At 44.2% G+C, this 25525-nt stretch overlaps 2 protein-coding genes across 4 annotated transcripts in view; one reads left to right on the top strand and one right to left on the bottom strand.

Annotated features, from left to right (window-relative positions):
* The window catches only part of LOC133470481 (collectin-12-like), a 26499-nt gene continuing 974 nt past the window's right edge, over positions 1 to 25525 (bottom strand). Inside the window, exons 3-12 of one of the 3 annotated variants that reach the window (XM_061758913.1) lie at positions 21644 to 21936; positions 20967 to 21017; positions 7439 to 7561; positions 5062 to 5148; positions 3191 to 4234; positions 2480 to 2977; positions 2058 to 2194; positions 1669 to 1778; positions 475 to 623; positions 1 to 387 (exon numbers count right to left, since the gene is read on the bottom strand). In XM_061758913.1, coding sequence (XP_061614897.1) covers positions 377 to 387; positions 475 to 623; positions 1669 to 1778; positions 2058 to 2194; positions 2480 to 2977; positions 3191 to 4234; positions 5062 to 5148; positions 7439 to 7561; positions 20967 to 21017; positions 21644 to 21719 — 2286 coding nt within the window. In that variant the 5' untranslated portion in view covers positions 21720 to 21936 and the 3' untranslated portion in view covers positions 1 to 376. Of the gene's footprint in view, positions 391 to 474; positions 624 to 1668; positions 1779 to 2057; positions 2195 to 2479; positions 2978 to 3190; positions 4235 to 5061; positions 5149 to 7438; positions 7562 to 20966; positions 21018 to 21103; positions 21244 to 21643; positions 21937 to 25525 lie in introns of those variants that run through there. The other 2 variants (XM_061758912.1, XM_061758914.1) reach the window with 2 other exon arrangements.
* Positions 24570 to 25525, top strand: part of tyms (thymidylate synthetase) — a 3887-nt gene continuing 2931 nt past the window's right edge. The window contains exon 1 of the mRNA XM_061758918.1: positions 24570 to 25174. Within this exon, the coding sequence (XP_061614902.1) occupies positions 24958 to 25174 (217 nt within the window). The 5' untranslated portion in view covers positions 24570 to 24957. The remainder of the gene's footprint in view (positions 25175 to 25525) is intronic.

Consider the following 25525-nt stretch of genomic DNA (forward strand, 5'->3'; position numbering starts at 1 on the left):
TATAATTTGGTACCTTTTAATCACATCAGAAAACATTTTTAAGAATGAATGAAAAGCATGTAATTTTTTTTGTATTTAAGGAATCGCTCATTTCCTAATAAACTGCATAGTGAAATATACATTCAGATATTCAGTTGTACGCTAAAATATATTTCAATCACTTGGTAGGTTTGTAAAAAATACAGTATAGATATATATATATATATATATATATATATATATATATATATAAACAGATTGTCCTTTCTTTGGCTGCGCTGCTGTATTGCACTCAAGCCGCTCGAGTCTCAAATGCGTCCCTTTGTGGTGGACCACAACCCACGTGGAGTCCGGTCTAGCTGCCCACCCCCCCCCCCTCCCCTTCCCGCCGTCACTGCTACGAGCTCCCTGCTGAGACACGAAGAATGGATTGAATTATATTAATAACAAATATTAAAAAGATATACATTCATCAAGAAGAGTTTATGCACGTACGCGTCTCCGTGTGTCGCTTCTGGCAAATGTAGCTTATGAGGTCTCCACAGAAGAAATCGTTCCACAGGGCTTCGTGGATGAAGCCCACGCAGTTCTCGCCGCTCTCGTGGCCGTGACCCCAGTTGTCGGGTTGGCCGGGCTTCCACTTCCTGCATTGGCCGACGCAACCGCAATATTTATCTCATAGCGTGACAAAAACATTTAAAAAAAAAAAAAAAAAACATTTACGGAAAATTCCTAACTGGCACCGGAGATGCTGGTTGCTAAATGTATTATGTGTGCAGATGGATAAAAATGTATTTTGCTGGTCAAACTTGGCTATGACAAGTTTTGTTCTGATAGACCAATCACAGGACAGAAAACTGCTGATGTCATTGTGAGAAAGAATTTGAAATACAATTGGTTAAAGAAATTGTAGTTGATGTTACATTGGCCAGCACAACTGATTGTGAAGAACAGGGGCAGATTAGATGCACATGGCAACACAGAAGATGAAATCTCATTGGCCACAAAAAAAAAACATATTGAAAGCAGTGTAGCCAAGAGGAATGCTATAAAATGAAAAGAATATACTGCTGGGAATAAATTAACACAAATTCATGGAACAAATAAAATATAGGATGTAATATACCCCATTTGGATTCTTGGTTGCTCACCAAAACAGAAACGCTGACTGAGGTAATGTGAAGAGTCCCTCAGTGTAGTCTTGTAAATGAGTTCCATTCGTGATACTAAAGATGATCTTACAACACCCCCGGGCACTAAACCGGCATTAACTACTGAGCCTATTGGAACTCTTGGTTGCAAGCCAAAACAGCAGCACCTACAGGGACAACGTAAACAGCCTCTCGATAATTAGAGTCTTGTAAATAAGATCCCAGAGTGGTTTTAAAGATGATTTTACATCACACATGGACATCAAAGCATTTAAGGCCCAGCTCATTGGAACTCTTGGTTGCTAACCAAAACAGCAGTAGCACCGACCGAAACTAATGACTAAGCTCGACAATGTTGCACGCGTCCATGTTTATGTACCAGGAAGCAGACTGACTGTAGTCCTGTTTTAAACTCCAATTTCACTCGACTTAAAGAGAAATATACCCTACTGCTGACATTCTGTTTAATATTTTCCAACAAAATGCTCCCAATAGATGCTTCTCCCATCTGCAGTTGAGTAAATACGAATTGACTGACGTGAAAGCTGGTCGGCTGCCGTCCAGCCAGCGCCAAACGTTCTCCTCCGCCCGGTCGGTCAGACCCATCCAGAAGTAACCCTTGCCGGTCATCTGCTTCTGCAGCCATTTCTGAGGCATAACAAAAAATAAGGTCATTTTTCCACCCATCAAAAATACTCTTTTTTTTAAATTAAAAATAAAAGATTTGAGAGAAAAAAAGACATTTCTAAAAAATATTAAAAAAAATTTTAAGGCTACTTTTTTAATCACTGTCGATCATTTCTATTTTTCATTGCAGATAACCATCAGAATGTTTTTCATCATTTTGTTGTTTGTCATCAGTGGGAGGATTCCTACCAAAAACCTTCTCCAAACAAAATCTCAAATTTGAGACTGAATGGGACTCACCTGTTCCTCCATGTCGTGGATGATCAACAAGGAAGCCGAGTTGAGTTCACAAGCGGCCTTTGCGTCATCGAAGCTGTGTGAGTCTTTGGAGAACAAGTAGCACTTGTCCCTGTAGTGAAGCCACTCAGGTGGACAACCTGTGTGACAACCAATCATATCGTTCCAGGAGTCAAAAATCGTGAATCCCAGCTATATTGCGGCTCTGTGATTTTTAACCGTTTTTTAAGGGTTTTTGCGGTATACATTTGGAGTTGCGCACCTCCCGGTGCAGTTTCACGTCATAACGCAACATTTGTGCTACAACTATAAAACAATTTTTAAAATTATTTTATGTGGTCTCTCGATGTGGCAGGTTGTGGGTCAGGAACACGCAGTAAACGGTTTGGTACGATTGACGATAGCGGTCTTGGGGGAGGTCGTACCTGGGGCCCGCAGTGTTGGAGCGACTGCCTCATCTTGAAGAGACACCGGAACCAAGGTGCTGACAGCTCCCCGTATGGGAACTCCAGGTGGTCCCGGTGGTCCCGTAGGCCCCGGAGGCCCCACTTGTCCTTGCAGTCCCCTTGTCCCCTGCTCTCCGGCCGGCCCTATCGGACCCCGGATGCCCGGTGGGCCCTGTGCCCCCTGAGGACCGGGCTGGCCGTCTCTACCGGGCAGACCGGCTATGCCCGGCTCACCTTTACCTCCAGGAGGTCCAGCCCTTCCCCCAGATCCCCTGGGGCCCTTGGACCCCGGGTTGCCCGGGACGCCTGGAAGGCCCCTTAAGCCTGGTAGACCTGGTGGACCTGGAATACCTTGCTCTCCTCTTGGCCCTCGTATCCCTGAGGCACCTTTGTCCCCTTTCTCACCCTTCTGACCAGATTGACCGGTTGGTCCCGGAGGTCCTTTGTCCCCCCTTGGCCCTCTGGGACCAGGAGGACCTGCAATCAAAAGTAGTGTAAGTAAAGGAACCTTGCATTTTTTAAAGCGCTTGTGCTCATTTTGGCCCCAGGTGAACCGATTTCGCCAGATAATTGCACAACAAGCATTTGCACTCACATTGACACCAATGGACAATCTGAAGTCCTTAATTAAGCTAGCACGTCCCAAACAAACAAACAAACAAACAAACAAACAGTTATATCACATCTTACCCTGTAGGATCGTGAAGTTGGTGATCAACTGGGAGTGCTTGGTGTCCACAAGCTTCATCTCCTCCATGATAATGGAGAGGCTGGTGACCTCCTTATCCAAGCGCGCCGCCAGGTCCTCCTGCTGGGATCGCATTCCGGCCGCGTCCACCCTCACGTCGGCCACGCTGCCGTTGAGGCTCAGCAGCAAGTCTGAGTGGCGGCCGACCGTTTCGGAGCAACCACGGACGGCGTTGAGGTTGAGGTTGATGGCGCCCAGGAGCTGTGTGGTGAAGCTGACGTTGCCGGTCACCCGGTCGAGGTTCTGCTCCGACTCGTCCAGCCGCACCTCCAGACGCTCGAATTTAGATGACGTAAGGTTGGTGAAGTCCCTCTGCCGGTCCAGGATTTCCTTCAGGGACTGGTCGTGGGCGTCTGCCAAGCTGCTGGTGTTCTGCAACTGGCCGGACACAAACGCCAGCTGGGATCCGACCTCCTCCAGGCTATCGTTGTTGGCTTTGGAAAGCGCCGAGGCATTAGTTGCCAGAACGTGCAGGTTGTCCACTTTACTCCGAAGCCACTCGGTATCAGAGCGCGTCTGTCTGGTGGTCTGCTCCAGGCTTTGGAAGTCATTGCGGACTTTCTGGATATTCTGACTGCTGTCGTCCACGGAGCGGTGCAGAGCCTCGATGAGGCCGCGCTGCTGCGCCTGCGTGAGGTTCAGGCCACCGATGCTCAGCAAGACCTGGTTCTGGAGTTTCACTTGCTGCTGGAGTTCTCGCTGCAGCCGGGTCGTGTCGTCCCGCAGACCCCCCAGGACACTGCCGTACGTGTGCAGGGTGCCGTTGACGAAGCGCAAGGCGGCCGTGTTGCTGTCCAACAGACCTCGGACAGAGGCCTGACCGCTTTGGATTTCCGAGCCGAGGTTTTGCAGCTGGCTCAGCTTGACCTGGTCGCCGTGGAGGTGCTCCTCCATGCTGGACAGCTGCCTCTGGAGGGCCCACACCTTCCCCTTGAAGGCATGGATTGCTGTGGTGGCGTTCTCAGATTTTTCCCCACTTTGATCATCTGAAAATGGACATTTCTTTGATTATGAATACTGTGGCAGTTTTATAAGGGAAAGAGATTGTGTCACCGACCACTTATGCTACTCACAAAAAAATTCGGCTTCCTGAAACTTCACCCATAAGCCAAATATCCCTAACTTTTTGTGAGTAGTGTAGGTTGACCTATGTAGCTTTAAAACATGTACAACAGAACCCTGAAATCCGATGCCGCTGTGGTTTAACAATTCCGAAACTTGACTATTTTTTTGATTGGGGAAAATATGCTACACAACGTTGGAGTTTGGGCGAGACCCCAAAGTAGCTCATGATACTTCAGGTCAGCAAGCGTCAAGGGATTAAACTCACTGTGTGTTCTACTTTTTCTTTGGCTTTCTGTGGCCCTTTTGCACCAGTTATTATATTTGTAATAAAGTGAGTTAAAAGAAAAAGAACTTGAGAAGTTAAGAACAACATATACTGAAATTATGCCATTGAAAAAAAATAAAAATAAATCTGAACACATCAGAGGCAGACCAGCATCCTGGAATACAATTTATTCTACCTTCAAAATTCCTCTAACACTTTTTTTTAAAATGTATAACTCCTAATCTCTGCAACACCAACAGCAAATCTACGTGATTTAGTGTAGATGAAATTATCTCTCAGTTTCAGCGGTTTGTGGGCCTCAGTCGTTTATGCCTCAAAGCCAGATTTAAGAGAGAAGAGTAGGATGGAACACGTCAGAGAAAGCAAAAATACTCACATAAATGTACTGTAAAACCCTATCACTAACTCGCCACATCAATTATTACCCAGTAACTTTTCTCAAGAAACTCTTGATACGCTTACCTAGCTTTTTCAAGTCCGTCTCCACTGCGATAATCTTCCCCCCATAGTTGGCGATGCCTTCAGACACGCTGTCGACTCTTTTCACCACTGCCACAAAACACAAGATGGAGGTTAGCATGGCCGTCGCCTCGGTGTACTTTACGCAGGAGTTAGAATGGCCTCCAACCACAGACATTTATGAAAAAGGATCAGAGGAAAACGATGAAACTCAGGAAGAAATCTCGGGACATGTCTCGTAGACATGCAATAACGGTGGAAGTGATTAGTGTAACTCTCCGGATTAGGTCAAGCAAAGTAAATAACATCAGCTTTAATTAGGTTTACTTTTAGAAAGAGACACACAGATCCCATAAAGATGGCCTGGGGGCCGTCAGTGACAGCGATTCAGGAAGGAAGACCTTCCCCAGGGATAGGAGCTGACCTGGCAGGAGGGGTCTTTAGTCAACGGGGGAATCAAAGACAACCCGGGGGAGGAAGCCGCCGTGGCAGGGGAGGCTCTTCACGCCCCCACAGGCGACACCGGCGTTCATTTCCTCTGGAATGTGTCTGGGATTTCAGGGAGTCAGCCCACCGCCAGCACCGGCCTCACCAGGGGAACGTGTCCTTAAAAGTGGGGACGACCTTGGCTTCTCTGCTGGGAAGCTGGAGTACTTTGGGGGTGAGGAGCGCTCGGTGAATGGGACCAGACCAGTGATGACATAAAAAAATGAGCGGGCGAACAAAAGTCCATGATAAAATGCAGTGTTTCACAATGCAAGCCCACATTGGCAGCTCTTTTGTGCAATTACAGTACTGCGAAAAGAGTCTGAGTCCATCCTGACACAACTTCTCTTTCATGCTGAATAAATAATAGGATAGCTGTGCAAGTCAGGGTTACGTTTAGCGTCAACAACAGCAGCTTTCTAATAAACTACCCAAGTAAATATGGTCAGTACACCACTGCTCAAAGAATAGATCTAGCGGTGCCCTATGATCCCATTGCCAAAATGACAACAAATACCCAAACCAAAGGTGAAAGGAGGTGAAAACATGACCCCTTTGTCACTTTCATTTCCGTTTCTGACTGTTTTTTAAGGGAAAACGATGGAGCCCTGAGACAGGCAGACCTCATTTCGCCTTTGCTTGTGTCAATCTGGTCAGACAGAGGTCACGTGGAAGAGGATGTCGCTGAGACGGCGGCCCGAACGGCGTCCCAACAAGTGTCATCGATTACTCCGGTTCTGGCTGCGAGAGCATCTGGACCCGTGTCGGTGGACACCGAGTCGAGGTTCCCTTGACAGACTTTTGCACCGGTGCCAGTAAAAACCAAATTTGGCCAGAGTTGCGCTGAGTTCGCTTGCAGCCCATCTGGGATCGATTAGGTCCGCATGAAAGCGTGCAACAGAGAGCACGAGGGGGACATGGAGACGTACAGATAACCCCCTGAACAAATTAACATAAGTTCACTGTTTGAAAAAAAAACAAAAAAAGAAAGAAAAGGGGCGGGGGGGGATCATATGGCAATGTTTATGACAATTATGTTTGGCGCATTCAGAGTCCAGTTCCCTGAAAGACCGAACCTGACCTGTAAAACACGAAACTAAGAAGTTTAGCTCCACTGCCTGCATGAGATTCGGTCGAATAAATGTAGTGAAATGGACACGATGGCCACCACATCCCGATAGTTGCAACTTGTAGGGTCAGCTCACCCGGATGTGCTTGACTGACCTAAACTTCGCTTCCTGGTACTTAAGCCAATAGAATGTGTTTATTGGTAAGCCTTTGGGAGGAAACACAGGCTGCCTTTTTTTCTGGGCCAAGACTGCTGACTCCAGCTCGACTTTTTACCGCATGGCAATGAGTGTTCTCACTGCCGTATCGCGGTCTTTCAGTAAATCTCTTTACATCTTGAGGGCGGCACAGTGAGCTTGTGGTTAGCACGTGTGCCTCATAGTTCTGAGCTTCTGGGTTCAAATCACTCTGCGGTCGTGGCTTTTGTCATGGTTTCCTCCCACATTTTAAAGACATGCTGCTTGGTCGATCGAAGACTACGTGCCAATGTAAGCGTAAATGGTCACTTGTCTAAATGTGCCCTGCGACTGGCTGAATCCCAGTCCAGAGAGTACAATGCCTCTCGCCCAAAGTCTGCTGAGATAAGGTCCAGCTCACCCGCAACCCAAAGCGCTACCGAAAATGGATCAGCCATCCATTTATCAAACTTCAATGGAACATTAACAAAAGACACAAAAAATGTAACTACAGTGTAAGAGCACACCCTGTGATGTCATACAAACCCTTTGATATTTTATCTGGATTTTTTTGGGGAAAAAATAGTCTGTAACGTGGACAAAAAGCAGAAATCTACCGAATTATAAAATACGCACGTTCCTCATCTTACCTTTATATCCGAGTACGGCAACGGCTATGGTGAGGAGCGTACACAGCACGTAGAGCAAGGCTATGGAGCTCTTCAGTGCCCATTCCTTCTTACATTTGGTGCACTGGGTGCCCTCCTGGATGGCTGTGGGGGGGAAAAAACAAAAGTCTTTACATTGTGCTTTTATATACAAAGTAGGAAAACCTAAAAAGCGGGATTACGGGTAAAGCTTTTAGCCATGACCGGGACTCCCACATCTGGATAAACACGGGCTTGGGGTCTACATGAAACAGTTCCCTTAAGGCCCCCGGGTGAGGAAGGGGCAAGGGACACCAAAACAACCCCCCACGTAGTTGTTTACGCTCAGGCTTATTTTCTTCCCTGCGCACCCCCGTAAAAATATTTCAACAAACTTAATGGCATAAGCAAAGTCTCCTGTGAGTAAACTGTCGTAACATCAAAGTAATGGTTACACTGAAGACTACTGCGTGGATCAACCTTGCCATTCTTCCTATACTGTACAATTGGGAGTGGAGTCAACCTAAACGTTTGGGACTTGTGGAACACGCTTACGGGAACACAGCTGTGGTTCATTTGCAACTCAGGAAGTGTGTGCGCGTGTGTGTGCGAAGAGGTTAAGTTTTCATACACCTGCAACGAGTGTGTATACGCGCATCTGATGGCGACGCCAAGCGTTAAGTGAGCTGACCGTTTTCAAACTTGGCCTAACATTTGGCACTGTCGCGCCAATGTGCGAGAATTCATTTTCAACTCTGACAAATGTGTTTGTGAGACCACAGGCACACAATGCTCCATAAAATAAAAAGGCCCAGTTGGTTCAGCTGGCGCTTGAGAGAGACCTAATGCGAGAACTCAGTGAAGGCACATGTAACATATCCAAAAGTGTTAACACTTGCTGCCTGTGTGTGAGAGAGCGAGCGAGAGAGACAGAAACCTCACATTGTCTGCAGAAAGCGAAGAAATGAAATTCGTGTATTCGTCTCAAACATTTATTGAGTGTCAGAATGTCCCCCAGTCAGATGTGCTCTGCCTAACCCCAAATTCTTTCTAATCCCAAAAGTATGTATTCCTAGCCTCTACCTCCTTAACCCAAACCTAATGCTACCTCCTAACCTGAAACCTCACTCCACACGCCAAGCCTAACCTTAACTCCATCTCCTAACCCTACCCTAATCCTTCCTCCTAACCTTTACCCAAGTGGAGTTAACAGGACACGATTATAGAGTGCCAAAGCTTCCAACACTCATCCAGTTTAATTCCTATCAAAGCGTAGCTTCGATTAGCCAGCCCAGTCTCACTCTTGGGTTAATAGAAACATGTTGGCCCACTTGGAAGGAAGTTCACCTCACCGCGCTGGAGATTTACCGTAAATACAGAAAAAAAAAACAGAAAGTGAGAGAAAATGGGGGCGGGTGAAATGTAATACTACCCAACGCAAATAACTTGCAATGCTACAGTGGCCAAGTAAGTGATTTGTCACAAGTCCTTGTATGAATGCTCCTAATGACTGCAAGGCATCAAATTCTTAGAATTGATGGAAGATTCAATTTTCATGCTAGTTTTCATTCAAAACAGACGCCCATGAAAAACCTAACTGAGAAGATGTACCGCAGTCAACCGGGAGACTAAAACTGTACAATCTAGTGTGGCAGTGCGGTATCAGCCCTACACATCGTCGACGCTGTTATCGCTGCAAAAAGTATCAGAAAGCAACTAAAATGCACTTTAGCGTGACCACAGTTGAGTATTACTGACCACACACTTTACAGTGACCTCAGCTCCCAAAGCTCCAAAACGTTGGCCGGGGTTCAGACCCAAGTACTTGTGTAAAAGCCCACCTCGGCCTCTTTAAATTGTTTGAACACATATTTATACTTGTGGTGCAGCACAATGTCGACACGTGGTGGTTAACACAGCTGGCTTTGCGCCGCCCGTGGGCTACCAAAGTCTTTATCTCCTCCCTGCTTTAAGCACACTAGCGATTGTTTTTGTTTTTTTCGGATGCAATGCAGATGATACTCATTCTTTCATTCGAGTTCAAAAGAATGAACAAATAAATAGCAAAAACTCCATTTGTAGTGTACAGACACCATAAACACGGTTCCCAGCACACAGAAATTCCAGGATAGGACTCTGAATTCCCGCGTGGCCTCAAAGCGACAACACCAACGAAATGTTTTTCACCTTTGTCACACTAAAAGCCGAGATCCAAAATTCCGCGAGACGCAAAAGTATCCTGAGGTTTGCGTTGCGTGATTGTTGGCCTTTCGCAGACTTGCTGACGACGCCTGCCGATGACATTAAAACCAAAAGTCTTCTGGAAAAAAACATGAACAGGACTAGTCGCATCTCGCCAAGGGATGCACAAAACAAACAAAACCTGTGTGTTTCTTGACCATGTACATCCCCAAACTTAAAGAATTCTGCTTTCTACCCCCATTTCACTTATTCACTAATCACTTATTCAACAAATAAATTAGGGGTTAGTGATAAAAACTCCTCTTTGGCAAACGTTTTCTTCAAGTCAGGATTTGCCTCAGAAATGCAGGAAAAAAAGAGGCCTCGCTTATTAAAACATGATGTTTATTTACTGTACATAGCTGTCAGGGTTTCCGTGGTAACAGATGGGAACGCAAAGTGATGAGGTCACACGCTCCTGGCCTCCCCCTTAAAACGCACTCAACAGACTTCCAGGAACTAGATTGATTCCAAAAGGACACATCAATGAATTAACGCTGGCATCACAATGAAAGGTAAATTGAATTAGCTAGTAAATGTTCAGTCCAGCATCAAACCTCATTGCCCCAATTGTCAAAACGATTATGATCGACTTCAGTCTGCTGCCAAGTTTGTGAGGCGGGCGGGGGGGCGACAGAGCCCTCCGTGACTCATACGCATCTTGCTTTTCTCGCCCACACTGCCTGTGCGCGTGGACACGGATCGGTAACTTTCAGTGACCTTGAGGTGAGGCCTCTCTCCAAAAAAACAAACTCAAAATAAAGAGGATTTCCATGTGGATCTTGTCATGTTTCAAATAACGTGACATTGACGGCCTCTACATGCACATTTCAACGTGGAAATTGGCTAGAACAAGGACTCCCAAACTGGGCAGCACGGTGCCTCACAGTTCTGAGATTCTAGGTTAGAATCTCGACTTGGGCCTCCCTGTGTGGAGTTGATGTCAGTTTGGCAGAAAGACCCAAGAGTTGAATGATGTTTTCCAGGGCAGCAAATCTCAACGTACGCCCAAAAAAATGCTTAAAATATAGACACTGCAAATAAACTATTTTGTCTCCCGGGATTTTCAGCTTCTCCTCCCAATGTTGGCGTGTGCAATTAACACATTTCATTCTACCTGCCAATGACGCAATAAGAGGAAATGCGGAATTAGGGCCAAAATTCTTCGGAGTTCATGGGATGGCTCTGGGGCCCTGGCAAAAAAAAAATTTGAAAATTAAAACAACGGCTTTGTGTGTGGCTTCGCCTTTTTTATTAAGCGTGATGGAAACCAAACGCCTCCGTCACACAGGCTTGTGGTTGTAAGCGAGCGTCACTAAAACACCGCCAGAGAGCGGGGATTTAAGGAGGATTTTTTTTTTTTTTACGCTCTGGAAGGTGAGAAAGACAGCGCTGTGATGGATGAGCTGTTGAGGCTTGTTCCATTCATCCACACGAGAGTCTCTCCAGGATTGTGACATCATCCGGTTGAAAAATGAGGAAGACAAGAACAAGGCCTTTGGACAGGACGTGTCCAGCCAAAGGCGTGAAAAATCAATGCAGTTACAAGTAGGGAGTAGCAGAATGTCGTATGCCGGGACCGCCGTAAACCGAGGACCCCCAGTAAAGTGAAGCAAATTTTGTCTCGTCTAAAGTTGAGCTCGGGATGTTCTCCTAAATCAGCTTGAATCCAAAGATAAAAGATTTCATATATTTCATAATGCATATCTTCCTGCCAATAAAATGACAAGTTGATTTGAGTAGCGGCAGCGTCCGTGGACCCTCGAGGCCTGCGTCCCCCACTTGGCAACCCCAGACCGTCGCCTCCCACGGGCCAGGAGGCCTCGCTGGGTTCTGCAAAGACTCAGAAAGACAAACAGGTCGACTTTCCAAAGAACTACATCTACAGTGGTGTTGGGATAGGGAATGGACTTACTCAGCGGAGGGGATTTAGGGGGCCTGCGGAGCGACTTGGGGTTCGGTTACAAAGCAAAACACGGGAGTTGAAACACTCAAAACAGTGCAGTGCCGCGTGTGCGCGCGTGTGTGTGTGTGGCCTACTGGCTAATGACCGCCAAATTAGCATCAAGAAAACGATAGCAATGAAGGAAAGGCGATACCGGTGAAAAGGGGTACGTATAAAAACAGAATAAAGAAGATTTAATCCTATGAAAATAACACAATTCAAAAGCCGCCGTTCGTCCGACAGCGTACACTCAAATTTTGATAAAGGGGTGTTTAACTTTCTGCTGCAAGAACTTGGAAAAAATGTTCTTCCTCCAAAAGGCAACTTAAACCATGTAAAAGGCAATGTTCCCAATCCAAATGTGAAAAACCTCCCAACGCAGTCAAAGCCAAGGCAAGTGCTTCAAAGCAAAATAAACAGTTCCATGACACCAGTCGGAGTAATGCCGAAATAAAATAAATAACATCGTCCCGCTGATGAGCAGCTGAGATAATAAACCCTTACCGCCTCCCCCCCCAAAAAACGGAATTCAAGGCATGTCTTTCTGCGCCTGGCTCAGCTGTTGGAAATATTTTGGGGTAAAGGAGAACATATACTTCTGTGATGGTAGCGGCTTCTTGTCTCGATGACTGTTCTGACAAAGACAAACAACAGCCTTCACTACAGGACTTTACATTGACTTGTTCCTAAACCTGCATGACGTTGAGGTCTTGATTCCATTTGGGTGGTACCTGGCAGGGAAAATACCTGTCACTTTTTGCCCCTAGAAAAAGCTACAACCTTGGAATCCAATAATGTGGAGAGGAAAAGAAATATACTCCAATTACAGTACATCCCAATTTCTGACAGGATACATCTATGTTAAAACAGCTTCTTGGTTCGTCAAGTTCTTCCACAGAAATGTAAACGTCAAACTACAGTTCCTGTCCTGCTGCGAAAAACAGGAGGCCATAAAAGAGTCACGCAGAGTCCTGTCAGATTAAATCGGATGCAACGGACCGCAGACATTTTATGTCCGGTGGTTGGTGGGCCACAGATGACTCCGTACATATTAATTCATACATTATTCCGTGGCAGATAAGAAAGTGCAATGTGGAGTAGGACCTTGTCTTTTGCACTGGGGAATAGTCATGCTGGAACAGAAACTGGTACCCAAATAGTTTTCAAGATGAAAGCATAAGCATCCAAAAGAATTAGGATCTAGATGAACCACTGATCAATGAACTGATTGTCTGATTGACGCATGTCCGAAGTCTGTCATCCTTATAGAAAAGGAAGGAACCGATAGGTTCGACAAAAATGTGAATGGAAACAGGATGATCACTGGTGTGGATGCCTCACAACAATAACTCAGACTAAAGCGTGACAGCAAACCACATGCAGAACTTTCAATTACACGGTGAAACATCCAAAAGCAACACGAGCGTCAACACAAAGACGAGCAGGAGCTCGACGAACAGTCAGGCTCTCCGGGGTGGTGCAACAATGGAAAAGTTAAGCGGCATCGTGGGTGCTGAAGATCCTCCTGGGTGGTCTGCCATGTCCGCGGGCAGATGCGGAGAGGGGGGCGTGGCCTCGACAATCGGAACCACGGCAAGCGAGCTGGAGCCGCGCAGCGCTGCCGGATTGTGTTCAGACGGACCGTAATTCAACAGGCTGGATGATCAATTACCACAAAGAGGAGATGTCTGACATCAGTGTGATGAATACTAATCAACGCCAGACTGCAGCTCTGTTTCTTTAAGGTTATCTGGAGGAAACGCCTGACCGCAAATCAACATAATCAGGTGTAGCGTTTTATCATTATGTGGTAACCGAAGCGCAATTTATGACCAACTTACAGTTGTTCACGTTGCCTGCAAGGTTTTACTGTCAGAGGAACAATTTAAGACAATGAATGTAAGGCATTTTCAATATCAGCATTGGTAAAACTTTGCTGGGTAACGCTCCCCGGAATGTTTCGAAAATCCATCCCCAGAACCAGTTTCACGTAGCAACATAAAATCCGGTGGACGTCTCAATCATGAGTCGATCGACCCAAATCATAGCCAAGAAAACATTCCAAGGCTGCCATTTTTAATTGATACGGCCATTCTAGGAACAAAGTTGTTGTTTTTCTTTTTTGATTAAATGTACTTTTTCGTGGATATTGCGTGCTTCAGTAGCACCACCCAGATGTTTTCGAAAATCCAGCCACGGAGAACCATGACATTTGGCAGGCATTTCTATCAAGAGTAGACGCTTTTGTTTCTCTCTCCCGTCTCGAAACTTTGTTCTGTTCGACTGATCAAGTCTGATTCTCAATAAACCTCAATTATAATACCACAGCGGAAGCTTAAAAACTCCACTGTGACACAGTAAAACTGTTCCGGCATAAAAGGGACACAGATTTTCCATTCTGCTTGACCTAACAGCCGAACAGGACAACAAAAAAAAGGAGTAGACTCACCAAAAGTCCCAAGAACCCATGCCTAAAAAGAGAAGTCTTCCATTTTAGTTTGAAATGGCCGTTTTATCTTACTTTCCAAGGCTTCTTCAAAAACTTGTCCTTGAGATCTAGTCAGATTACTACCGAATTTGAACCACATATAGCAGACAGATGATTGATGCTAAATTGTGCGTAATAGGCGTCGTTAGTGCGTTCGGGTGGAGCATGGCAACAAAATTGGATGACTCACCCTAAACTCACACAAAACTCTAAGACCTCAGCCCCACAAGATCAAAGCTGGCCCATACGTCTTTTGGGGTGATGAATGTCTCATCCTGAAGAGATTCATTGGCATCACCCTACGAACAGAAGTGTCTATAGAAGCGTGTAAGTGCAATAACTCTGATTTCCTTCAAACTCGCATTGAGTCCGCCGTCCGCCACATGTCCCACCTTTCATATACATATGCCCGACAGCCATTAGGGTGGGATTTAAATTAAGTTCTAGCTTCTACACGGACTGGGGTTAAGTTCAACAACTTAATATGTGCAGCTTTGCACTAAAAACTGCTAATACTTTAACTTGGGGCATTCCTTCTCTTTTCAATTATATGCTTGCCATGTTAAATGTGATTATCCTTCTGATAGAAATCTTCATCTTCCAAAGCAGGAAGTTGAGAGTTGATTTTTGGCATCCCGATTTTTATGATTGAGATGTGCAAGGGTTTTACAGTTTGTACAAAAAAGGGGGAGGAACTGGATTCCCCAAATACATTGCGTCTGTGTGTTCCGCTGCTGGGAAGTGTTTGGGATTTAAGTGCTCGACGGACGCCGGAGACTTGCAAATATAAATCGATTACGTCAGGTGAGACGCCGTTTTCGAAAGCGCTCTAACACACAAGCACAGAACAGAAGAAACGCAGAGCTCGCCAACACTGAGCAATTTTATCGCGTTTTCACAGGAGACGCTAAAAGGACACAGGTGCCTTGGATTGCTTCCTGCTGTATGTTGAATTACCAAATCAATGAGTCAGACCCTCGTATTGAAACCCGTTAAAAACATTTTTTTTTAAAAGGCCCGGCGAACTCCAGCAACAGCTCCCCTGACATCTGCATGTGGGTCACGTCAAGGACACCGGGGTTATTACGGTGTGAGTCGCAGAGATGGAGGGGTGGAGGGTTTTGGGAAGAGTGTTGGGGTTGCCGGTAGACTGCTGCTTTTCATCACTGAAGAAAAAGTGCATCAGGAAAGCCTGCAACAGAGCCATAATAAAAGTAATAACTACCAGCTCTTGTGCCAAATCTCTTTGCATCTCAACTGGGTGAGTGGACTTACAGTTGTTTGATGTCAACTAATGAATGAGTGATGCCAGACGGGACTTTACATTGAGCCGTTCCTAAAACCGCAGGATGTTGGGGTCTTGAATCCAATGGGGTGGTACCCTGCAGGGAACATACCTGTACCTTTTTGAGCCTGGGAAAGGTATACAACCAGTTACGTTGGAGTCCAAGAATGGCAATGGCTGCATTGAGTCTTGGTTCTGCCAAAGATTTCATCCTGTTTGAGAGTTTTTCCTTCCAAAGTGCTCACACACATCTGGGGTCTCTTTGTAATGTACGAATGCTCCTAGCTCGCGCCAGCTGACTCTTTTAATGTCAAATCTCTTATCTCATCACCCAGGAGCCCATCCGTCCTCTTCCCGTTCTTCCCTCGAACACCGGCTGCATCTCTTCCACCTTCTCCCACTTCCCCATTCACTCCCTTCCCGTCTCCCCGGGATGAAATATTCCCTCGTCGGCTTCCTATCTCGCCTCTAGTCTCTCTGGCAGTACATCATCTCATTTTTTTGTTTACCCACTCTACATTTCATTCACACTGAATATTATATACAAGACATGGCTGACATGGAACACGGTTTGTTTCTGTTACATCATTTATCGTTGTTTGTTTTACAGCAAATTCAGCAGCAGGCTAGTCTGACAGTGAATGACTCAAAGCTTTCTCTTTAGATGTATAAACAAGCTCAAGGCAGAACTAAAGAAGACCACAACAAAACACTGTACGGTAGAAGAGAAGCCACGAAACCACACCAAAGAGAATACAAAATTCCTGGCACTCCATCAAACACACTGCAAAGCATCACATGACAGTATGTGTTAAACTCATCATGTTGCTGAGTAATGGGAAGAAGATTATGTTTGACATTACGTTAACCAGGGTGGATGAGATGTTGGTTCTTAGGCAGTGGCAAGAATGAACCAATCGATGACATGAAGACATCTGCGGTTGCACGCATGAGAAACCCGACACCCAATTGTGGCTCCAGGAATGTTTTGAGCCTGAGATGGTGAAACCATAACCAGTACAGTAAAAAGATTAGTACACTTTGGGTTCATTGATGTCCACTCATGTGTTGGAATGGGAGGAGAAAGTCTAACCACCCTCTAGACTTGAGTGCACCTCCGAGGAAACGCTTCTCCTCATTTCAACAAAGATTATTGGCCATGAACAACCGGTTATCACGCCATACACACAGTGGCAAAAGACTGATTTTGCCTTGACAAAACTCAACCATTCCTGGCAAGAGAGGTAACACAGCGCTCTCCCAAAGCTGAGAAACTTGAAGGCACTTGCTCCCACCACACCAAGTACAAATTTGAGCTTTTGGAGAACATGGCTTGTTTAGACTGCGAGAACAATTGCCTAAATTTAGGCAGGCGTAGTATACTCCAATGGCCAGGAACCCTTTAGGCGAGGTTCACACGGCTGAAAATATCTGATCGGACGAGTCCTCGCCACGTTTCCTTACCCCTGTCACGTTTGAAAAGTCTAGTCACCTCAAAACGGGCAGTAGGATCCAGCATGTGCCGAGAACAAAGGGTTATTGGCAATTTCCGTGGCAATGCGGCTTAAAGATGCTGGTACTCGCCTACAGGGTCGTACACAATGTTCCCACCTAGCGACGCACTTTTGTACGGTCAGGAACCGTAATTCCTGATCTGGCTCGGGTTTCCAGAGCATCTGTATTCAGGATCGGAGTGATGTCACAGCATTGCTGGTACTCAAAAAGTAGTACCCCTCATGTTTGGAAATTGAACTTAGCGGGTTTAGTAGCTGCTTAAAGTCTTCCACTATTGCAGATCGCCTTGGGCATGGACTCCCAACCTTGTTATCTTGGTGTTGATCGGCCCACTTTTGGACACAACACAGCATAAATGCAGCAAATTCCCAATCTCCTCACGTCTCTACGTCTGTTTCCAACATTTATTTCTCTGTTTCAAGGTTTGTGGTTTCAAACCGACTGCCAGCATACGAGCTCTAAAGCGTTGTGACGTCTGACAAAAAGCCCCAATCAGATGCATTGTTTTTTTGTTTTTTATCTCATTCCCCCCTACAGAGATGAACAAACATGTTTAAACCTTGAGTACTGTGGCAGCCATCCAGGTATGCCATATGAGCTCACTCAGTGATGTACAATATGGGTGTTTCATCTGGCGTACAAGTCAAACAAATGTCTTTTTGTGCATTTGTCATACATACGTGTAAAATACAGAATGAGAAACTAGTATGCGTATGTTTCAGTCCAGAAAAGCCGACACATTACTTTTCAAAATGGCAACAACTGTTTTGTTGTTGTTAAAAGGCGCTTCAAGAGTCACCGGTGTTAGCATTCGTCTTTAATGAGATTCATGCACACTGGCTTGCACCTTGACGCTGATGTCATGGAGCTAATAGTGGATCGCGGACGCTAAAGAGTGTGCAAAGCGATGCTCGTTTTCTTCTTCCCGAACAAAGTCAAGAGTTCATCGGAATAAAAGACTTCCCCGCGCTCCTCATGGCTTTCTAATCTAAGCCCCGGCTCGGACTCGGGCTGGCAAAAACAAACAGGATGCTCCTCCTCGGGTGACTCGGATGACAGGGAATGTGTTTGAACACAGTTTGAGGGCTCTGCTCTGCCGACGCGGAGCTAAAAACCTCTTCCCCCCACCCCAAATAAGAAGACTGAACCGTGAACCCAAATGTGTGAATGACTGGTAATATTTTACGATGTACCAAAAAAAAATAACGCAATGAAGCATCGCAGTGAGAGGTTATGGATCATAAAAAAAAAAAAACATGCCACACGTAGAGAGCAGAGTTGTTAATACATAAAATGTGGGCCAGAGGAGTTCCATTCATCCAAATTATATGTGGTACGGTAGATACAAACGCAATATTTGCTTCACAGAACATCTGTACAAAGAGAAATCCCACTTAATTAGACATATACAACCCCAATTCCAATGAAGTTGGGACATTGTGTTAAACATAAACCAAAACAGAATGCAATGATTTGCGAATCACTTTGAGAATCATCAGAATCAGAATCATCTTTATTTGCCAAGTATGTCCAAAAAACACACAAGGAATTTGTCTCCGGTGATTGGAGCCGCTCTCGTACGACAACAGACAATCAATTGACAGAGAACACTTTTGAGACATAAAGACATTGACAAAAAAAAGAAAAAACAGTCACTGAGCAATAAAGGTTTGCTAATTATCTGGTAATGCCGGTACATTTTTTATTTTTATTTTTGACAATTGTCCAAAAAGATGCAGTCTTCTAGCACTTAGAGCAGTTTGAATGACTAATAACCTATATTGAATTGAATACACTACAAAGACAAGATATTTAATGTTCAAACTGATAAACTTGATTGTTTTTAGCAAATAATCATTAACTTGGAATTGTATGGCTGCAACACGTTCCATAAAAGCTGGGACAGGTGGCAAAAAAGACTGAGAAAGTTGAGGAATGCTCATCAAACACCTGTTTGGAACATCCCACAGGTGAACAGGCTAATCGGGAACAGGTGGGTGCCATGATTGGGTAGAAAAGGAGCTTCCCTGAATTGCTCAGTCATTCACAAGCAAAGATGGGGCGAGGTTCACCTCTTTGTGAACTAGTGCGTGAGAAACTAGTCGAACAGTTAAAGGACAATGTTCCTCAACGTACAATTGCAAGGAATTTAGGGATTTCATCATCTACGGTCCATAATATCATCAAAAGGTTCAGAGAATCTGGAGAAATCACTGCATGTAAGCGGCAAGGCCGAAAACCAACATTGAATGCCCGTGACCTTCGATCCCTCAGGAGCCACTGCATCAAAAACCGACATCGATGTGTAAAGGATATCACCTCACATCGATATCACATCGATATCAAACGACATCGATGTGTAAAGGATATCACCTCACGCGCTCAGGAACACTTCAGAAAACCAATGTCAGTAAATACAGTTCGGCGCTACATCCGTAAGTGCAACTTGAAACTCTAGTATGCAAAGCAAAAGCCATTTTTTAACGACACCCAGAAACGCCGCCGGCTTCTCTGGGCCCGAGCTCATCTAAGGTGGACTGATGTAAAGTGGAAAAGTGTTCTGTGGTCCGACGAGTCCACATTTCAAATTGTTATTGGAAATTGTGAATGTCGTGTCCTGCCAATGGCATGGGTAACTTACACCTCTGTGAAGGCACCATTAATGCTGAAAGGTACGTACAGGTTTTGGAGAAAAATGTGCTACCATCCAAGCAACGTCTTTTTCACGGACGCCCCTGCTTATTTCAGCAAGACAATACCAAACCACATTCTGCACATGTTACAACAGCGTGGCTTTGTAGTAAAAGAGTGCGGGTACTAGACTGGCCTGCCTGCAGTCCAGACCTGTCTCCCATTGAAAAAGTGAGACGCATTATGAAGCGTAAAATACGACAACGGAGTTGAAGAGCTGAAGCTGTACATCAAGCAAGAATGGGAAAGAATTCCACCTACAAAGCTTCAACAATTAGTGTCCTCAGTTCCCAAACATTTATTGAATGTTGTTAAAAGAAAAAGTGATGTAACACAGTGGTAAACATGATCCTGTCCCAGCTTTTTTGGAACGTGTTGCAGCCATAAAATTGATTAAAGTTAATGATTATTTGCTAAAAACAATAAAGTTTATCAGTTTGAACATTAAATATCTTGTCTTTGTAGTGTATTCAATGAAATATAGGTTGAACATGATTTGCAAATCATTGTATTCTGATTTTATTTATATTTAACACAACGTCCCAACTTCATTGGAATTGGGGTTGTACATAGATTTGTTCAAATATGGGCCTTTGCTCTAATAGACGCCATGCCGTAATAAATCACCGCTGCTGTCGCTACTCAAACAGCACTGGTACAAAACAAAAAAAGTAAAAATGCAAATGTGGCATCTGTAAAGCTGGCACTACAGGGTTTAAAGAGCATAAGCTATAAACCATTGACCCGGAAAGCTGATCATGATTTATTTGTTGCAATGTAATTTTAAAAGCATTTGTCATTCTGAGTCAACAAACACCTCAAGTCACAAATAATACTGTACATGCATTCCACAGCAGAATTCAAGCTTCTTACCTGCGGATTTTAACGCTAATTCTTAGGCCAAAACAATTTTCAAAATAGCCTGCGATCAAACTTCACCCCTCAAAGTGACCAATGCCTTTTTTTTATCTTTTATCAATCTGGCGACTGAGCTGCAAATCCAACAGAAATAATTTTTCCAGTGGCGAACTAGTTCATTAAAACCAAACTGCCAGTTTGTGTGCTTCATAACAGAGTGAGCGCTTCGCAAATTTCATATTGCGTAACGTTGCATAGTTGAGGTCTCAGCCGTGTTTGCGTGAGTCAGTGTTTTTGGGTGGGGGATAGGGGTGGATTTATTTGGATAAAAGAGAGAAAAGGTTCGAGAAAAGTTCTCGACCCACATTTATCGTTAGCCACATTTCCCTGCCAGGATTTAAACATGCTAGTTGTCCTTAGCATGGGGGATATCAAGGTGGGGGAGTGGGGGTGTCATCTTAATTAAGGGGGAGGGGGGGGGGGGAGCATAAAAGGTGACATCACTCACCAAAGCGCTTGTATCCAAAAGACTGTCCTTCCTCCTCGTCTGCAAAGTCGTCTGCGTGACATAATCAGAAACACATGACATAAATAGCTTGCACTCGCGCGGCTGCAAACAAATGTCAAGCCTAAAAACTGACTTACGATGTTTATTATGATACATTGCAACAAATTTGTGGGCTCCTTTGAGGTCTTGGAACGCCGTAAATGGCCCCACGTGCCACAGTTTGCCCACCACCCTGGCTTCAATTTCTCCCGGGTTGTTGACAGTAAACCTAATTACACTCTGCTACACTACACTGAAGAACATCAGGTCTTAATGGTAAACAGATGGGGGGTGGGGGGGGGGGGGGGGGGGGGGGGGCGCTGATGAATGTTTTGGTGCGGGAGGGAAGAATGGAGGAGGAGTCATTTTACTAGTAAACTACTAGTGATGTCAACGTGCATCACTTTGGAGCACTATTGCAGGAGGATGCTAACAATGCTAATCAACTATCCATGTTTTTGTTTTGTTTTTTTAAACGCTTTTTTCCCCCCATGAGTGAGATGGAGCCTTTGCCAGCAATCCATGCAACTACAAGGAGAACATTTTAAGGAGATTCTAATCATAATTCGACTGCAAAAGCATCACAATGCGTTGGCATGACTAAAATAATAATAATAATAAGAAGAAGAATAGTGTACCTTTCATTGCGTTTTGATAAGGGGGCAGAAGAAGACACGAGGAGCGCTGTCTGTCACTTTGTGCGCATCTCAGCATCCGGCACAAAGTGTAACAAAAAAGTAAAAGTTGCCCAAGTGTACAAATGACAAATGCTCAAGAAATCAAAGAAGTAATTCAAATCCCCGCCCCCCCCCCCCAAAAAAAAACAAAAAACAAAAAAAAATTACGCCTCTGGTTGAAATTCAATCGTTGTTGTGCTTCCTTTCAGCGGCAGGGATGTGATGTGATGTTTCTGTCTCTCGCTGTCTCTTGCCTGCGAGAAGAAGGCAAGCTAAATCCAACAACTTCCGGTGGTTACTTTCACCGCTAAAGTTACACCGGAAATTCGGCGTTTGGGATTTATCAACGCAACAAAAAACACAAAAGACGATGTTTTCATTTACAGTACGTTAAAAATTCACATTCTAAATTCTGTATAGCGTGTGCGATGTAGAAGTATAACTCAACATTCGACTCATCATTCAATCCCTCGGGAATCTTGGTTAGCATGTATCATATGAACCGTACCATATTTTAATGTCTTCTATCCATATTCATCGTGCCATTGAATGTTATAACTATGCTAGTGTTACTATCTTGATTCAAATATGATACAAGCCTCCTTTTTATTGAGTGAGATAGGATAGGAAGCGGTACGTCGTCGATAAACTCTTATTGTGAAGGCCAAACTAAATCCGGTCGCAAACACCCTTTAGGTATCGCTAGCTTTACGTGGGACGCAACAGCATTGCAATTATTCAACTTGTTTTTTCCCTGTTGGTCAAATTAAAATTTACATATTATTTTTTTTTTAATTATTAATTTGTCCAGCAATAATGAGAGAAAACTTGTTCATTATAAAAAAGAATTTCTATTTAAAAAATTTAACTACAGTATATTTAACATTTTTGTATTTATTATACTAACCATGATTAATTGTAATGTATACAATTTAAAAATTAGCACATATATTGTATATGTATGATATAATATTACGTATGTACATAAATTCATTTTTAATATTTATTTTTTTTGTTTTTTTTAGATTATAGATGTTGTAGATTATTATTGATTAAAATAAATTATTTGACATATTTTGATTCACATTTGAACTTTTTTTTGTCCATCTGTCTATTTTAAAACTGCCAATGTTTGAGCACCAATGTTTGCCCACCCCTGGGCTGGCCTGCCCTCGCTGAGGTGACCCCCAGTGGGTGCTTTCATACCCCCCCACCACCACCTCCACACCCCCTGGGGGACGCTGCACTAAATCAGCCGGAGATGAGATTTGGTTACCAGGCATTGATGGCAATCGCGTCCAGAAAATCTGCTGCCCATTACAGATAATGTCTTAAAAGGCCTCACCGAACACTGACACTGCGACATTTTCTTGCTCACTTCCTGTGTTTTTACACATCTCATTTCCCCTTGGCTTGCCTTAACACGTGGATGACGTTTATCAGCTCTTCATGTTCACTTTTAAATCTAATTCATTCTGCAAAAACAAAACAAAAAAGAGACTTATGCATTATGAGGCTTTGAATGCAATGAGACTTGTCCATGCGTATCACCATAAAGCCTTGGAGTCCTTTAAATGTGATTCCATTGCAGTACATGTTTTGGACACAAACTGCACAGAGGCTTAATAAAGCTTCACATCATGTAAACATCTGTCCTTGCCTGGTTTCCCAATGGTCCCTCATGTACCAAGACGATAACAATAAAACATGCTTGAACTCCTCCAGAACATCGTTCCAAAAATTGCCTCACATCACGGGCCCTGCGGACACGCGTCGCCGATCAAAGCGCAACGAGGAACCGGCGAGGAACTGGGCTAACATCCACGTGTATCGGAAGCAGTGCAGCCAAGAGAAATTCATTGACTACCATTTCATGGTACTAGTGTTTGTTGTAGCAGAGAAGGCCTGGCTGGCCCTGAGCACTCACCACTGCTCAGATAACGTGACTAATTAGTTGTTTTTCTGAACTGTTATTGCGCTGTGGGCTATAATCGGAGCAGCATGTAAGGTGGGCAGTGATCTGATAAGAAGCAGGTGAGGGTCCGCCACCTTACCTGCCCCCAGGACCTCACCGAGGAAGAGGAGTTCGGGAATTACACATTTACCGTGTTTGGATCTCATAATTGGAACATTATGATACTGTGATACTGGATTTACAAAAAAACAAAAAAAAAAGTTGATTCAACTAATGTGTGGCGTTTATTGATCATGAATAATAAACCGAAATTACACACTATATTACAAAGCTATTTTGTTTGGGGTGACTCAAATTCAACAGCGCACGCTGATAAAATTGTATTTTGATCCACAGGTGGCCTTCATTTTGTATTGGCTTTGAATTAAGATAGTTTGCGGAACGGTGACATCTTGTATCACCTTTGGTGCTAACTCCTATTTTTATCCCTAAATGGCAGTCACTAACGTTTTAGGTCAGTGATTCTCAAAGTGTGCTACGCGGTTTCCCTCTAGTGGTATGCGAAAGAATCACTAAATGAAATACAATGTAAAACATTAAACACCAACATATTAGAATGAGGCATGCAGCTATGAGCTTTGAACTTCCAGTACAGTACTTATTTTTTAAACTTTTCATTTACATTACATTTTTTACTTCTCATGTACTACTTTTTTTTTTAAGTACAAGGAGTTAACTTAAGTCTCAGTGTTAATGTGCTTTTGACAACTAAAAGCTTTTGTATTTTCCTTAATATATTTTAATGTTGGTTATTATGGCGGAACTTAGATTACTTGTTTTAAATGTAAAAAGTTTGAAAACCACTGTTTTATGTCGTCAACAATCTGGGTGGAAAGTGTTTGTATATTATATATTGCCTGACCACATGGTGTCAGTAGAAGACTACGGAACTGTATAGTCTCAATGTGCATGTTTTAGACAGGACCATTTTATGTGACACACTCAGGCAGAGTACCGTGTGATTCGATGCTGTGCTTGCTAACGTCATCAAAGAGTCATCCCGGAAGAATTTAACTTTGCGTTATTGTCGAAAACAATACCAGTCTCGTGTTTCACGATTAAAGTTAGCATTTCCTACTTGTTTCAACCTCCGAGTTGAAGTTTTATGGAAAACAAGACAGGCGCCATTTTCTATTCTCGCGAGACTTCGCCAAATAACAAGGAAGTCCTTCTGGTCCTGCTATTGGTTGGTGTTTGTGATTTGCATATCACGTGGAAAGTTTTGGAGCGACATCGCCAATAACACAAGTGACACACGTCGCGTTTTTTTTTTTTTTTTTTGCGTTCCTTTATTACGTTTATGCACACAATGCCTGCAGGGGCGAACCAACTAAGTGGGGACGACGGCGGTAAGAAGCCGAAGGAAGAGAAGGCGAGCTCGCCGAGTTCGTTTTGCGACGAGCGCGGCTATCTGAACCTGGTGGAGTTCATCCTGGAGCACGGCCGCAAGAAGGGAGACCGGACCGGGACCGGCGTCATCTCGGTGTTCGGCGCCCAGGCCCGATACAGCCTCCGCGGTAGGCCTCGCTCGAACGCTAGGCTTTCATTCAACGAATGAGGTCTGTCAAAATAGGAGCAAAAGCTGCATTTTGTTGTATGAATGGCAATAATGGATACACAGGACCGTTCGTTGTATCTTCTGCCATCTAGCGGTAGAGCATTGAATTATTTTGCCTGTCACTATACATAGCTGAAATAGATAGGTGAATAAGGATACATTATTTGTAGTCCTTGTATAATTTTCAGACCAATTCAGTGGAGTTGGATAATGGAAATATTGCAGCTCTAAAACCGCAAACATATAGGCAGCCATTTTTCAAGTGGTTCTGCTGGAGTGCCTCGTGAAAGTGCAACAAGTGTCTGTCAGA

Source organism: Phyllopteryx taeniolatus, chromosome 20 (genome assembly GCF_024500385.1).
Source record: "Phyllopteryx taeniolatus isolate TA_2022b chromosome 20, UOR_Ptae_1.2, whole genome shotgun sequence".
Taxonomy (NCBI): Eukaryota; Metazoa; Chordata; class Actinopteri; order Syngnathiformes; family Syngnathidae; genus Phyllopteryx; species Phyllopteryx taeniolatus.